Source organism: Mytilus californianus, unplaced genomic scaffold (assembly GCF_021869535.1).
Source record: "Mytilus californianus isolate M0D057914Y unplaced genomic scaffold, xbMytCali1.0.p SCAF_8, whole genome shotgun sequence".
NCBI classification, from domain to species: domain Eukaryota; kingdom Metazoa; phylum Mollusca; class Bivalvia; order Mytilida; family Mytilidae; genus Mytilus; species Mytilus californianus.
In genome coordinates, this window is record NW_026262734.1 from 41,048,628 (window position 1) to 41,062,382 (window position 13,755).

The following is a 13,755-nucleotide window of genomic DNA, read 5'->3' on the forward strand; positions in this document are numbered from 1 at the left end:
AATCAGGTGGTATGATTGAAAAAGACAAACAAAACAAAATTGTTTACAGGATTTCAAGTTAAACAGCGTTTTATAATGAATTTGTTATAGAATTTTCCTTTTTAAATTACACTTTTAGCTTAAGACTAGTGACCACTGATAATTTTGATCTTAGCTTGAAAACATAATACACATACATGTAAATGCTACTGACCAGTGTAACCATAAACAGTATTTTGTGGGCCTAAGACAAACCCAAGACTTCGTATCCAATCTGGCCGGATTCATTGGCATTGTGAAGGCATTCATGTTTATATCAACAAATTATCACTTTTAATATTTATTTTCTGTTGTTTTTGAAAATCACATAAAACAAATGCTTTGTTTCACATAAAACGAGTTTACAATATCAATTCATTTAAAATCTAATTGAACCTTTCTCTCAATACAATACAAAAGACATATTTTTGTTATATCAAATCTGTGTCAAGTAAAAATTAGGTCTAACAAAGCATTTATAGTAGAATAATAGCATTTAAAGTATCTGAATATACAGGGCTTCACAATTTTACAGAAATTCAATGAATTTAATTTAAGTAATTCACCTCAAATTGATTTTTTTTAAAAATGCACTAAAAATAATAATCAAAATTGATAGGTTATCAACTATGAAGAAAACATTTAAACAAAATTATGAAGCCCTGGCCTAAAAATTAAGTTCACAATATGACAAAATAGTGTAAAAAGTCCAAAATAACAACTTTCTTTTTCATACAACCCTTTCATTCATCAACTTACTATAAATAATAGCCTCTCTCCTTTTGAGCAGCATCTATTTTATTACATTGTGATCAAAAGGAATACAAATAATATACAACCCTAGCTTAAGAATGCTTCAAATTATCGCTGTATTTCCAAATAAATAAATAACATGATTTTCAGTATGTTAAATGTTCACATAATTCATGAAAAGATGATACATTTTACAGATTTTAAACAATTAAGTATTAAAATATACAGCTATAATTTTTTCCCAAATAAACAGTTCTTTTCTAGAGCGACGACTAATCCAAAGCTTTCTTAAGGATAATGTGCAGTCCTATTGTTTAATATCAGATCAATCACCATGGCAACAGAGCAGCTAACAATGTGGCACCAATCCTGTATATAAATTGCACCAAAAGGCATTCCGCTATTATTATAATAGAGGGAGCAGATATAAAAATGAGCCATATTATGCTAAATGGAGTAAATTTAAATATCGTCATTCTCTGAATGTCCAATGAGTCCTCTCCATCTGCAAGGTTTGTCAGCTACTTTGTTTGGATAAAAACTTCACATGAATAGTCAAACTAAGTTCAGACACTCATTATAAATCATCATCGTCGTCAGGGAGGGCTACATCTTGTGCTGTCTGCAATGAAAAAAATTATCAATTTTAATTAACATAGAACTGTAAAATCTAGCCGTATCTAGTTGGCATTTCAAAACATACATGTACATCTACAGGTTAACATACAGCCTTTATAAAAGTAGATGCCCATCATCTAGCAAGTTTCATTTCAATATATTCAATATTATAGTCTCACAAGCTGTATTACATAATCTTTCACATTTCAAATTGATTTGTTTTGACTTCAAACCTAAACTTCTTTTTTTTTCGGTGCATAATGCCTTTTATTCCTTAATTCAACTGATTTGTTATTACATGACAAACTTATTGATTTGAAAATTTCAAGTTTGGAAATGTTCTCAAAGTTATCATGGAGCATATTGAAAGACTAAAGTAAAATATGTCAAAGGCTAATGACTGTCTTTAAAGAATAATTTTAATAATCAAAAATTCTAGCCATGTAATCTAAAATAAAATTACCAAACAATCACAAAATTAGAACAAGATATCTTGAAGCCCCATTCTGTTCAACAGAGGTTTCAATATTTCCAATGGCAACAAGGCTCCGGAAACGGTCATATATGCCAGTCATGTCCTAAGATGAAGCTATTTGTCCTAAACGAGTAATTGGGATTTAGGACAAATTTTATTTTTTTAAAGAAGTAATTTCGGTCATTTCATTGACTCAATGTTTGAAATCGGATTTCTTAATCGCCATTTTGCACTGTCTTGTGTAAGTTGTGATCACTTGTTTTTGTTTATAATCCCTTTCCTGTAATAAAACTGCCACTCCAGTAGTTTGATAATCCTGAGGGCCCTCCTAATATCTATATCAATGCCTCCGGGAAACATTGGCTAATGATCGCTAATCACTTTTTACCTGTGGTTTTAATCCACACCTGACAGTGATCACAAGCTCAGAATAATATCTTAACAAAAATTGAAATTCCCTGACAAGTGTATTCATTATTTGATTACTTTTCAGCAAAGACAATCATCAAATCTGATTTAAAAATTAAACCTAAATTTACGAAGAAAAAAGTATTTTTTCATGTGCTTTATTTACTATATAATACGCATGCGTGAAATTGTCTTCAGCAAATTTAATATTTAATCGAAAAATGCAAATTGATGACATGCTAAATTAAACGAGTGCAACTATTGTCTGTTACATTCAAACACTTTTAAAGGTAATAAAATAAAAAAAAACATAAAAAGATGGTGATTTCATGTCAATTTGATAAACAAAACAAATCCCGGAAATAAATCCGGAATTATTCGTACTTTAACTTTATCGCAAACTTCCGGTTTTAACTTTTGTCAAATCGAAAGAAACGTAAGCAATGTCTGAGAGATTTACCATTTTGAGTCATTAAAATCATTTCAATTTTAAACTATTGCCTTCCCTAAACTGTTCTTCATGGTAATGGTAAGACATTTACTAAGTAAATGCGATGAAACAGCAATACAAGTTCGTTGATGCTATGAATCTAGTAAAGACTCAAGTTGACATCGACAATTTGGAAAGGGGCACCAACTTTTCAATCATCTCAAAATGACCGAAATTGTGTGGAAAAATTTCCAGATCCTTGAATGGCAATACTAATTTAATCATTTTTAAAATCAAAATAAAAATGTGTGTCCATAGCACACTATGTTCAATTCACAACCAAATAGAGGTCATAAACACTAATTTGGCACCATCTTTTAAAAATTTTGTTATATACTTTCTGTGCAGTGTAATACATTTTACATTAATTCTTCTTTGTGAAAATATTTAATTAGTACCATTCTATCAACACAACTCCATTTATATGTTGAAGGTATAGAATTCACTAAAAATACATGTCACATGTTACTGGTGAAATATTTACCTACAGTTGTTTGCCCATTTACCAGTCCCTTTCAATACATTTTGACCAAGTTTTTTTTTTAATATCAGTTTAATTCAGCCATATGCTTACCTTTAATTCTTGTTCGTACTGGAAGGCCAAGTTTGGGTCCATCTGGATTTCTGGTGGAGCTAAGGCTGGCATAGCTACAAATTCTAAGTTGGCATCACCACACAATTTTCTTGCAAGCCACAAGAAAGGTTTCTCAAAGTTGTAGTTACTCTTGGCACTTATGTCGTAATACTGAAAATATTTTAAAATATTCAATTTCAGAGTTCTTAGGAACAAATTTCATGATGTTACAAGATGATAGTGTAATTGTTGTTTGGAAAGACAGAAGAAATTTAACAGAATTAATATAAAAACTTGAATGAAAAAAATTTCATATGAAAAATATTGTAATTAGAAATAAAAGATTTACGGTTTATTTAAATAAAATTGTTACATTTTTTCTTAATACACTCGAGGGATTTTATTTTTCTGATCACATAATTTTTACTTGCCATGGGCAACACAATGGGTCCCACATGTGGAGTGGGATCTGCTTACCCTTTTGTAACAACCAAGATCACCAGGATTTTGGTTGGGTTCATGTTGCTCATTGTATAGTTTTCTAAGTAGTGTTTTGTGGACTGTCATCTCCTTATTTGACATTTTTTTATACCATGGCGAGGGTCAAGTTTATTTCGATTTGTGATTTTTTCTTTTGGTATCTTCTATTTCTCTGGGAATATGTCAAAGAGACAACAGCCCGACCAAAGAGCAGATAACAGCCGAAGGCCACCAATGGGTCTTCAACGCAGCGAGAAAATCCAGCACCCGGAGGTGGTCCTCAGCTGGCCCCTAAATAAAATTGTGTACTGGTTCAGTGAAAATGGACATCACACTAAACTCCAAAACATATAATGGAACTAAAATTAAACAACATACAAGACTAACAAAGGCCAGAGGCTCCTGACTTGGGACAGGCCCAAAAATGTGGCGGGGTTAAACATGTTTTGTGAGATCTCAACCCTCCCCCTATACCTCTAGCCAATGTAAAATAAAGACACACATAGCAAAACGCACAGTAAAACTCAGTTTAAAAGAAGTCTGAGTCCGATGTCAGAATAGGTAACAAAAGAAACTAAGCAAAATGACAATGATACATAAATTAACAAAGGACTACTAGCAGTTACTGACATGCCAGCTCCAGACCTCAATTAAACTGATTGAAAGATTATGTCTTCATTATATGAAAATCAGGTACAATCCCTCCCAGTGATTGTAATATTGCCCCTACTTTAATAGTAGGAATATAATTAAACTTGCTTTCAGATGGAATGTCTATTTATAATGGGTCTTGCAATTTTTTTTTCTAAATTATCGAATGTTGACCATGCTTCAGGTTTTTCTTCAGGGAAAATTCAAATACCATTGTAAAAGCAGTAGACATAGTTTCCAGTGAAATCTGACAGGCTAGTTTAAAATAACCGTACCATAAAAATAATATGGTGAACTCCTTTTTCTCATTTCACATTGGTCAACTTAAGTTTTATATGTGGTCTAATTACAAATTAATATTTCTTTTTCCTTTTAATTTATCTTATATAGTTGAAAACCTATAAAAACCTTTGCAGACAGTTGTATTCAGAATTAGCAAACTGATTCTCTCCCAATTTTATACCCTTCTTTTATAAATACCTGTAAGTTCTTCTTTCTGTGGAATACAATAGCTTTGGCTTTGACCTTTCTGTCTTTGATGTCAACTTTGTTACCACACAACACAATGGGAATGTTCTCACACACTCGTACCAAATCTCGATGCCAGTTAGGAACATTTTTGTATGTTACTCGAGATGTTACATCAAACATGATGATGGCACATTGACCTGCAAACACATATATGTGTTGAGACAAAAATGACCAGACAATTTAACAGATAAATGATATGCATACTTAAAATAACTAATCTAAAAATATAACAAAAGTTTTAACAAATCATTTGCACATATTTACAGACATCAGACATATCGGGAACTAAATTTCTGTGTGAAGACAATGGTTAATTTAGTGGCCAACACTGCTACATCCTGGTTGGTATGATAAATTTTTAGAAATGAGTTCCAATCTTTCCAAAAATAGAGTTCTGACCACCAAATATTTTTTTCTGAAACAGTCCCAAACTCAAAACCAATATAATTTAATATCGAAACAGAGCATGAAAACGCCACACTGTACAACTATTCTGATTAATAAATTCTCTTATGGTTATGGCCTGTTATCCATTTCTTGCATGAAGAGATATATCTCGTATCACACTGCACAGAGTGTGATACGAAAAAGTGATATGAAAACTGTGTTAATTCGATTGGCTAATCCAGCATCATGAGACAATATTACGACATTTCCATTGGCTATTCGTTGGGTCATCAATAACTTTTATAGGTTAAGACGATGTACATTTTGTCCATGGCAACAGACATACCGTGATTTCTTCAATAATATACAAAACACCCACACTTGTCACCTGGAAATCTTCTTTTTGTCCAATTTATTACATTCTGAAGCGTGCAAAAAGTTTTAAAATGTCCGATGTTAAAGATTGACGCGGGAAAAGGACATATGACGTCACTCGTGGTCCTCATGGCATGTGCAAAAGACTAGATCAAAGATTCACTGAATTTTTTATTTAACACAAAAAGGGTGTTAAGAGAAATAGGTTTAACAACTAGCGAGAACTGGATATCGCTTTATATCAAGTCTCATTATTTAATTTAAATAGTTACAATAAACTGACCAAAGAATCGTTTATTATTATATTGAAATTAAATAACTGGAGTTGATATCAAGTGATATCCAATTTTCACTTGTTATGAAACCTCTATTATAATTTTCAAGCAGATTTGTAACATAAATTGTACTGTGTTTTAAGTCTTACCTTGGATATAATAGCCATCTCTCAAACCACCATATTTTTCTTGTCCTGCTGTATCCCACACATTGAACACCATTTCTCCTCTGTTTGTGTGAAATTTTAATGGATGGACTTCTACACCTAATGTGGCTGTAATAAAGTATATATATATGATCGAAAATAAATATCTATATTTTTATTAATCTAGGTGTGTGGGCCTGTGGGGATATATTATCAGTTTCATTGATTTTTATGCATTACAGAAAAAATTTAAAATCAGTTGGTTGTACCCAATTAGAATAGAGTTCCAATTACCTCAGGCCATTTTTCTGGATTACTCATTAGTCATTAGAATTTCATAAAATAAATGGAGAATGTGTCCATGGGATACAGATGATGTCCCCGCTTGCATATAACTTTATAAAAGGACATCTCAAGAACGGTAAAAGTGACGACACCCAACTTCGTACTTGATCGGTGTTTTGTGGTAACATTCATTGTGTATAAGATTCATAACATTTGGTTGAGGTAAACTTAACTCGAGAACGGAAACAAAAATTTCAGCAATTTTTCCATTTGTAAAGGGGCATAACTCTAGAACAGTAAAAGTGATGCCACCCAAATTCTAATTTGATCTGTGTTTTGTGGTAATAAGCATTGTGTATAAGTTTCATAACATTTGGTTGAGACACTCTAAAGTTAGAGAAGGGAAACCAATTTCAGGACGTACAAGGGTAAAACTTAATGCCACCTCCACTACGGCATAAAAATAAAATCAGGATGCAATTTTTAAAGCTCATTAATGAAATATAGATGAAATGTAGCTAGTTTTTTTTTTGGCCTTTTTGTGTTTCAACATATTTTGTAAAATGATTGCCAATTCTTTAATCGCACATCACATCTGTAGCACATCATAATAGACACCTATTCAAGTTATTCTCAATTAAACCAAATTTAGTCTATGGTTTGAACTCCCAATTTGAATGAAAAGCATTATCTATAGACCATTAATATAAGAAGAGGCATGATTGCTAATGAGAAAACATCCGAACAATGTTAGGGTACGAGATCAAATGTGGGACTGTAGCGAAACAAGTGTCCAAGAATTTCATTGCCTAAATGTGTTATTTGTGAGGGATGCTTTTATGCAGGTTAACGTCCCTCAACCACCAATTATTTTCATGTTATCTTGATTTGTATTTTTTATAAGTGATTTTTGTAAAGAGTGATAAAAGGTACATATTACTCAACAAATAGTGTGTGCAATATAGAATTTCTGCAGCACTGATTTATTTTAATCTAGATAAAAGATGGCTTATACCCAATTTTAATTTTAAACGCCATCCTATAGTTTTGGTTTGAGAACATACGTGCACAATCATGACAATAAACTTTTCACTTTGATCATTCTTCACCCAAGAATGGTTCAAGACAGGTTTCTTGATATATTTTACACATGCATTTGAAAATAGCTATCATACAACATACCAACATATCTCTTTTCAAATTCACCAGTCAAATGCCTTTTTACAAATGTGGTTTTTCCAACACCTCCATCTCCAACCAGAACAAGCTGCAAGTAAGTATAAATGAATTAAAATTTGTTTACAAGAAATTGAAGTACATGTACAATGATCATTGCAACTCATCTAGACAAGACCAGTGCTTGATGTAAAAAGATATTTAGTTGCTCTTCTTCGAAATAAAATCATTACAAGTAATCAAGATTGTATTATATAATTAAACATCTTTAAGTGTGTATTAAATCTTGAACAAATGTACATATATCTATAATTTGTTAAAGTGTGTTATAGAAAATATTTAACAAGTTCAATTTGTTTTTCTCTTTATTAAAATGTAAATAGGTTGCTAGCTCAATGGCCTATAACCAATGTCCAATATTCCTATATATATGTACAAGAACCAAATGTACACATCTATACAAGTTTTAAAACTATAGACCATTTTTCCACACAGCATTACATGCTGGTAGCTTCATTTGTATTTCAACATCTTTGTACACGATATCACATAATTAAAACAGTTATAGCTTGATGTTCCATCTTTCTTTCAAATAAAGATCACAACTTACCTTGAAGGTAGGTGCTGCTGCTTCTGTCATGTTTGTTTAATTTCTAAAATAATAAAATAAAAGAACAATACAATACAAACATTAATAGTCCAGTAGTCTATTGAACTCGTTTAAAAACACATCACTAAACTTGCAAATGTCAGAAAATAATTTCAAAGATTCTCCCATCTAGTGTTCAGCAATACAGAAGACTTTTTGACTTTTGACATTAATTGTTGTTGGATTTCTGTATTGTTTAATCTGCCCTTTTGATATTTTGTAAATGAAAATTTTTCCTGTGCTCAATTCTCTGGCCTGCATTTCACAAAAAAATCTCACAACTTAAATTGATAGTATATCATGAACAAGTCAGTATACTTAGATCAATGCAGGCCTGCATACAAATTTTTAATCCAGAGATTTTGAATGGATAAAAGTTTAAAGTTTGTGAATTCACTAACTTTTAATAATTCTTACAAAACGCTTTTTTTCACCAAAACTTTTATAATACACCTATCTAATCTTCAGCTCTTCTGTAAGTTCTTTTCAACTGTCCTATTTAAATTGTTTGATGTTGTGCAATATTGCTCTGAAAGTCGGTTTGAACCAGTTTGTTCCAAAGTACAATTTTAAAATAGATATGATGTTTCAGCCTTGTTGACAACAATTAAGATCTGAGCTGTTAAAAATTTAAATAATTTTGGAAAATTCTATTAGTTTTTATTCTTTGACTCATTCTTGGTAAATTTAAAGTCATTCAAATTCTATCAAGTTTGTTCTCTTGCATTAAGTTTTAAAGGTGTTGAACAGTTGAAGTAAAATATAGACATTCTAGTTCTTAGTTGTCAGATGTATGCATAATCAGACCAATGTAACTATAACATAAATCAAATCTTAATTTAAATCCTGTGTATATCACAGCCTACATGTGTAGGTCCATGCCGTAAACACTTCACAGAAACGAGACTCTGTGATGTCGAGACTTGAGAGGACCTTGACAATGAACATATTTAACAGTACTGAGGTACTACTTAGCATTACAAATCTCCTGTTCTTTATTATCTGCAGGTTCATAAAATTATCAACAAAGTTACAATGGCGATGAAAGCTCTACAAATTTTAAGGTTCTCGTTTGCACTTCAGCAATGATCAAGGCGAAATTTCTTTAAATACATGAAACCTCACTTAGCAAGATCCAATAAATATCAAAGAGCTGATCACTGACTGTTTGTTTACACCTCCATGAAGTAAATCCAATGAGCAATTGTAAGTGAATTCAGTGTATCACAGAAATTATAGGCATCATTCCCCCTATTTGACGCATAATTATTTATTTCTTTTAGAATTGACTGTGAAATTCTGGATGCCTATAAACCTAAGGTTGTGATACACTACAAGTTTTGTACTGTAACTATTTAGCGTCTATACTGACGGAAATTGTAAATCTCACTCCAGTAAAGTTTATCGTTTATGAGTAGTAGAATGACAAAGACAGTCAGGTATATCGGTTGTGGGGACGAGTTGAATGAGTATCAATTAAAAATGAAGTGAACAAACATTGAAACATGTTGTTTGCTATACAAATAATTGATCAAAGGTGTAATTGAATTGATTTTTTCCATAAGATGACAGACGATTTTACCTGCTATCCCTCTACAGTCAAGAAATGGCGCAAGAGATTCACCGGAAGGGGGGTTTAAAACTGGTTTTGGCGGGTATTTTCCAGCAATTTATATTATATAAACTACCAAAAATAGAGCTTATGCGATGGAAGATTTCTGTACTTTAGAATATCTTTGAAAATTTAAATTCTACAACAAATATTATTTACCCGCTAAAAAAAAAAACATTAAGTGCGACACAGCCGGAAGAAGGAAACCCCGCATGAACTTGCGCACTTGCTTGTGTTATGATGGTAGACGATATTAAAATTGTATCGATTTTCTTATGTATCATCGGAATTTGGAAGTAACATGTAACATTACATACAAAGACTACAGTGATCTTAATGAGTTGATGAAAATAGTTTACACTTAAGTTGAAAAATGACCAAAGATCGTCTTGCGGCTTTAAAAGCGGTAAGGATTTAGCCGGCCAAGTTGGGACTGAAATCAACCTGAGAGGACACTGATTTCTTACACCCCTCCCCCTTAAGTTGTAATTGCGTTTAATGTTTAAAAACATTTACCAATTGTTTAAAGTTAACCATAAACAAACGTAATATGTTGTCATAATCATGATAATGGACCAAGAAAAATTATGGGGAATCTGACAGTCATAACTAAGAAATATTAAGCATGTTTTATTTGTTCCAGCAATATTGTATACGGCTTTCTTTTACCTTAGGAGTCCCAACCCAAATAGGCCAATTTTAAACTAATTCTCAACCGTATCTAAAACAGACCATTAGCTTACCGTAAATTGAATACTAACCATTAAAAGTACAGGGCCTGTAAAGTAAAAGGCCTATGCCTATGGTATACATGTACGATGTATACACCCTTATCTATATTGACTTGTGGAAGACTGTGTAATGTCCTCTAGTTACTGTATTGTTGGATTGTTCTTATTGGAACTGCTCTTCTCTTGTTCTTTTCCTACATTGTATCTGGATTTCCTGTTTAGAGGTTGTGACTTACTATATATAGCTAGGAAGCTACTGACCCAGGGGTTCTTGATTGTAATGCTAAAAAAGACTCTGATCAATGTCTGTTCTCTAACTGATGTCCGTTCCTCAATCGATGACCGATGTAAATTCACTTTCTCAAATCGGTGTCCAATATTTTTACTCACGACGTCCTATGGATCTGAGTCTCTCTTAGATGTCCTATATCATTTATCTTCATTTTTCTGAGATTGATCTTTTATATTATCTGTACCGTGTTGTCTTTGTGTAAAGCTGCTTAAGGAAACCAATTGTTTTCATATATCCATATACATGTACTTTACAAATTATAATGAATGAGCTGACGTATACATGTATGAAAAGGAACACCAAATAATCAACTAAATAAAAATAAAAGGACAAACATTAGTAAATAACAATAAGACATACGCAGACAACACATTAATGTTTTGGTGAAAGAAGTTAATCCACTCGATCTTTGTTGTCTTATTCCTTTCATTTTCACATAAGGTTATACGACAAAAAGACAACAAACCAACGACAAAGATTATGGGAATACATCTAGGGGGCAATATACATGATAACAGTCTCAAACAATAGACAGAATAAAGAAGTACAGTCAATTATTGAAAAGTATTATTATTTGGACTTAAAGATTTAAAATCTTATATTGTAAGCCAAGCTTTAAATTCTCCCGAGTTGAAATAAGTTAAAAAAAGTAAAAATATATATGTGTTGAGGGTTTCCTATACTGACCCTAATTTTGAGTGCCAACCCTAATTAATGTTTTAATACAGATTTCTTGGAATATTGTTGAAGGCTGTACGGTCCTAAAGTTGTTAGCGTCTACATCATTTGGTCTCTGGTGGAGAGTTGTCTCATTGGCAATCATACCACATACTTATTTTTATATATCAGTTGCTGTTTAATACAACCTCTTAGTTTGCTATTAATCCAAGAGTTCCAAATAGTGAAGTGGAAATCATCCCTTCGTAAATTTTACAGACGCCATCACAAGTTGGTTGACCGTTATGGGATATCCGTTTCACAGATGATAGCTGATATGTTCCTAATGTCGTAACTACAATCCTGTTCCCTTTTCACGAATGTGACCTACTGTATTAGACTATTTACCGGGTTTGTACTAACATGAGCAACATGACAGGTGCCACATGTGGAGCAGGATCTGCTTACCCTTACGGAGCACCTGAGATCACCCCCAGTTTTTGGTGGGGTTCGTGTTGCTTAGTCTTTAGTTTTCTATGTTGTGTTTTGTGAACTATTGTTTGTCTTTTTCTTTTTTAGCCATGGCGTTGTCAGTTGATTTTCGATTTATGAGTTTGAATGTCACTCTGGTATCTTTCGCCCCTCTTTTACTTATTTGATAAAACTACATGGTAACATGCACATTTTTTTGTCATTTTGATCATTAACAAATTGGCAAAAGTTCTAGATAGCAATATCTATAATACATGAACTATATTTCATGAAAAAAGATATTTTCAGGAATGTGACTAGAAAATAATTCTGACTAACCAGCTTAATTTTAAGGAAGTAAACCATAAGCACACTATTTTTTTTGTCTAAGTTGTGAATGTATTAAACACACTAGCAAAGATCTACCATCAAAACATTAGTAATTGTAAAAAAAAAAACATTTGCAAATGTTAGCCTTTACCTGACCCAAAAGACATATCTTGAAAATGTTCAGGTATATTCCCACTAAAGGCATTTTGTTTTTTCCACACTGGAAATGTTCTTGTAAAACTAACATGCAGGAAAAAAATTCTTAGCGAATTAATAAGCAAATAAATCAGAAAAATGCGGAACAGCGATTTAGAAGAGCAAGCCCCTAATTTGGTGTGGCCCTTTTTTGAAAGTTACATGTATGGTTCATTACAGTAACCCAACTTTTACTAAAAACAACAAATTTTACAAATAATTAGAGAAGAAAAATTTCGAAGAACAGTTGCTCTCAAAATGTAAGTGCATGTAAAAGATATTGTTTAAGAAAAATGATAATTTATCAAATTGATTAAAAAAAATATACAATGTATTTGTAGCTGAGCCACATTAATTTATTCCTAGATTCTTTTTTATGCTGGTTATTTCATGTAAAAATACACTTAAACCATAACAAACAATATTAATATGTTAATGTACTTGTTTGTTTTATTTTAGGCACAGAGTGATGATGATGACGCAGACGATGTTGCTGTCAATGTTGACAGTGGTGGTTTCATGGAGATGTTCTTTGAACAGGTACAAACTTTTGTTTAGATTTATTAATATGAAAATATTTCTTTGAGGCATTTATTGTTCAGATTCTGAATATGATTTATGCTAGTGTACGGTGGCCACACTGGTGGATTGAGGGTGGGAGTTGGATATGAAAAATATGCACAAAACCAAACAGAAGAAGCATTTCAATGGTTTTATAAAACGCAACAAAGTAAAATCAAGTGCTGAACCTTCACCTAAAATTCGTTAACAAGGGTAAAAAAGCACGAGTCACAATGGCCTTAACTGTATCAAAAACTGTAAGTTGCAAAAAAATGATGATCAATACAAGATCATCAAAATGCCCAAACACGTATATAACTGAAATCAAATATTGACAACTTACATGAGTTATTGCCCTTACTTGAATGACTATTTTTGAAAAAAAATCAGCATTTTTACACATTATTAATGTTAAAACTGTAATAGACGTCTACAGAAACTGTAAGCGGCATAAAAACTCATACCAGAGCTTAAAAAATACCAAGATGAATGTAATGCTAAATTAACTCCTTCCAGCAGTTCTTTGTTACCATGGTTACCAGTAATATCAACATGGTACATGTATACCAGTACATGTATATGATAATCACTATATGTTTTCACCAGATCAGCAAT

At 32.1% G+C, this 13,755-nt stretch overlaps 2 protein-coding genes across 3 annotated transcripts in view; one reads left to right on the forward strand and one right to left on the reverse strand.

Annotated features, from left to right (window-relative positions):
• Nucleotides 1-303: 303 nt before the first annotated feature.
• LOC127712527 (GTP-binding nuclear protein Ran) lies at nt 304-9,997 on the reverse strand. The gene is made up of 7 exons (XM_052219016.1): nt 9,874-9,997; nt 8,253-8,295; nt 7,649-7,733; nt 6,185-6,310; nt 4,948-5,135; nt 3,337-3,507; nt 304-1,393 (listed from the first exon to the last, which is right to left on the reverse strand). The coding sequence occupies exons 2-7, from the start codon at nt 8,280-8,282 to the stop codon at nt 1,349-1,351; spliced, it is 645 nt and encodes a 214-aa protein (XP_052074976.1). The 5' UTR covers nt 8,283-8,295; nt 9,874-9,997; the 3' UTR covers nt 304-1,348.
• Nucleotides 9,998-10,055: 58 nt separating this feature from the next.
• Nucleotides 10,056-13,755, forward strand: part of LOC127712523 (syntaxin) — a 54,957-nt gene continuing 51,257 nt past the window's right edge. For both annotated transcript variants that reach the window (XM_052219012.1, XM_052219011.1), the window contains exons 1-2: nt 10,056-10,309; nt 13,039-13,119. In XM_052219012.1, coding sequence (XP_052074972.1) covers nt 10,277-10,309; nt 13,039-13,119 — 114 coding nt within the window. In that variant the 5' untranslated portion in view covers nt 10,056-10,276. The remainder of the gene's footprint in view (nt 10,310-13,038; nt 13,120-13,755) is intronic.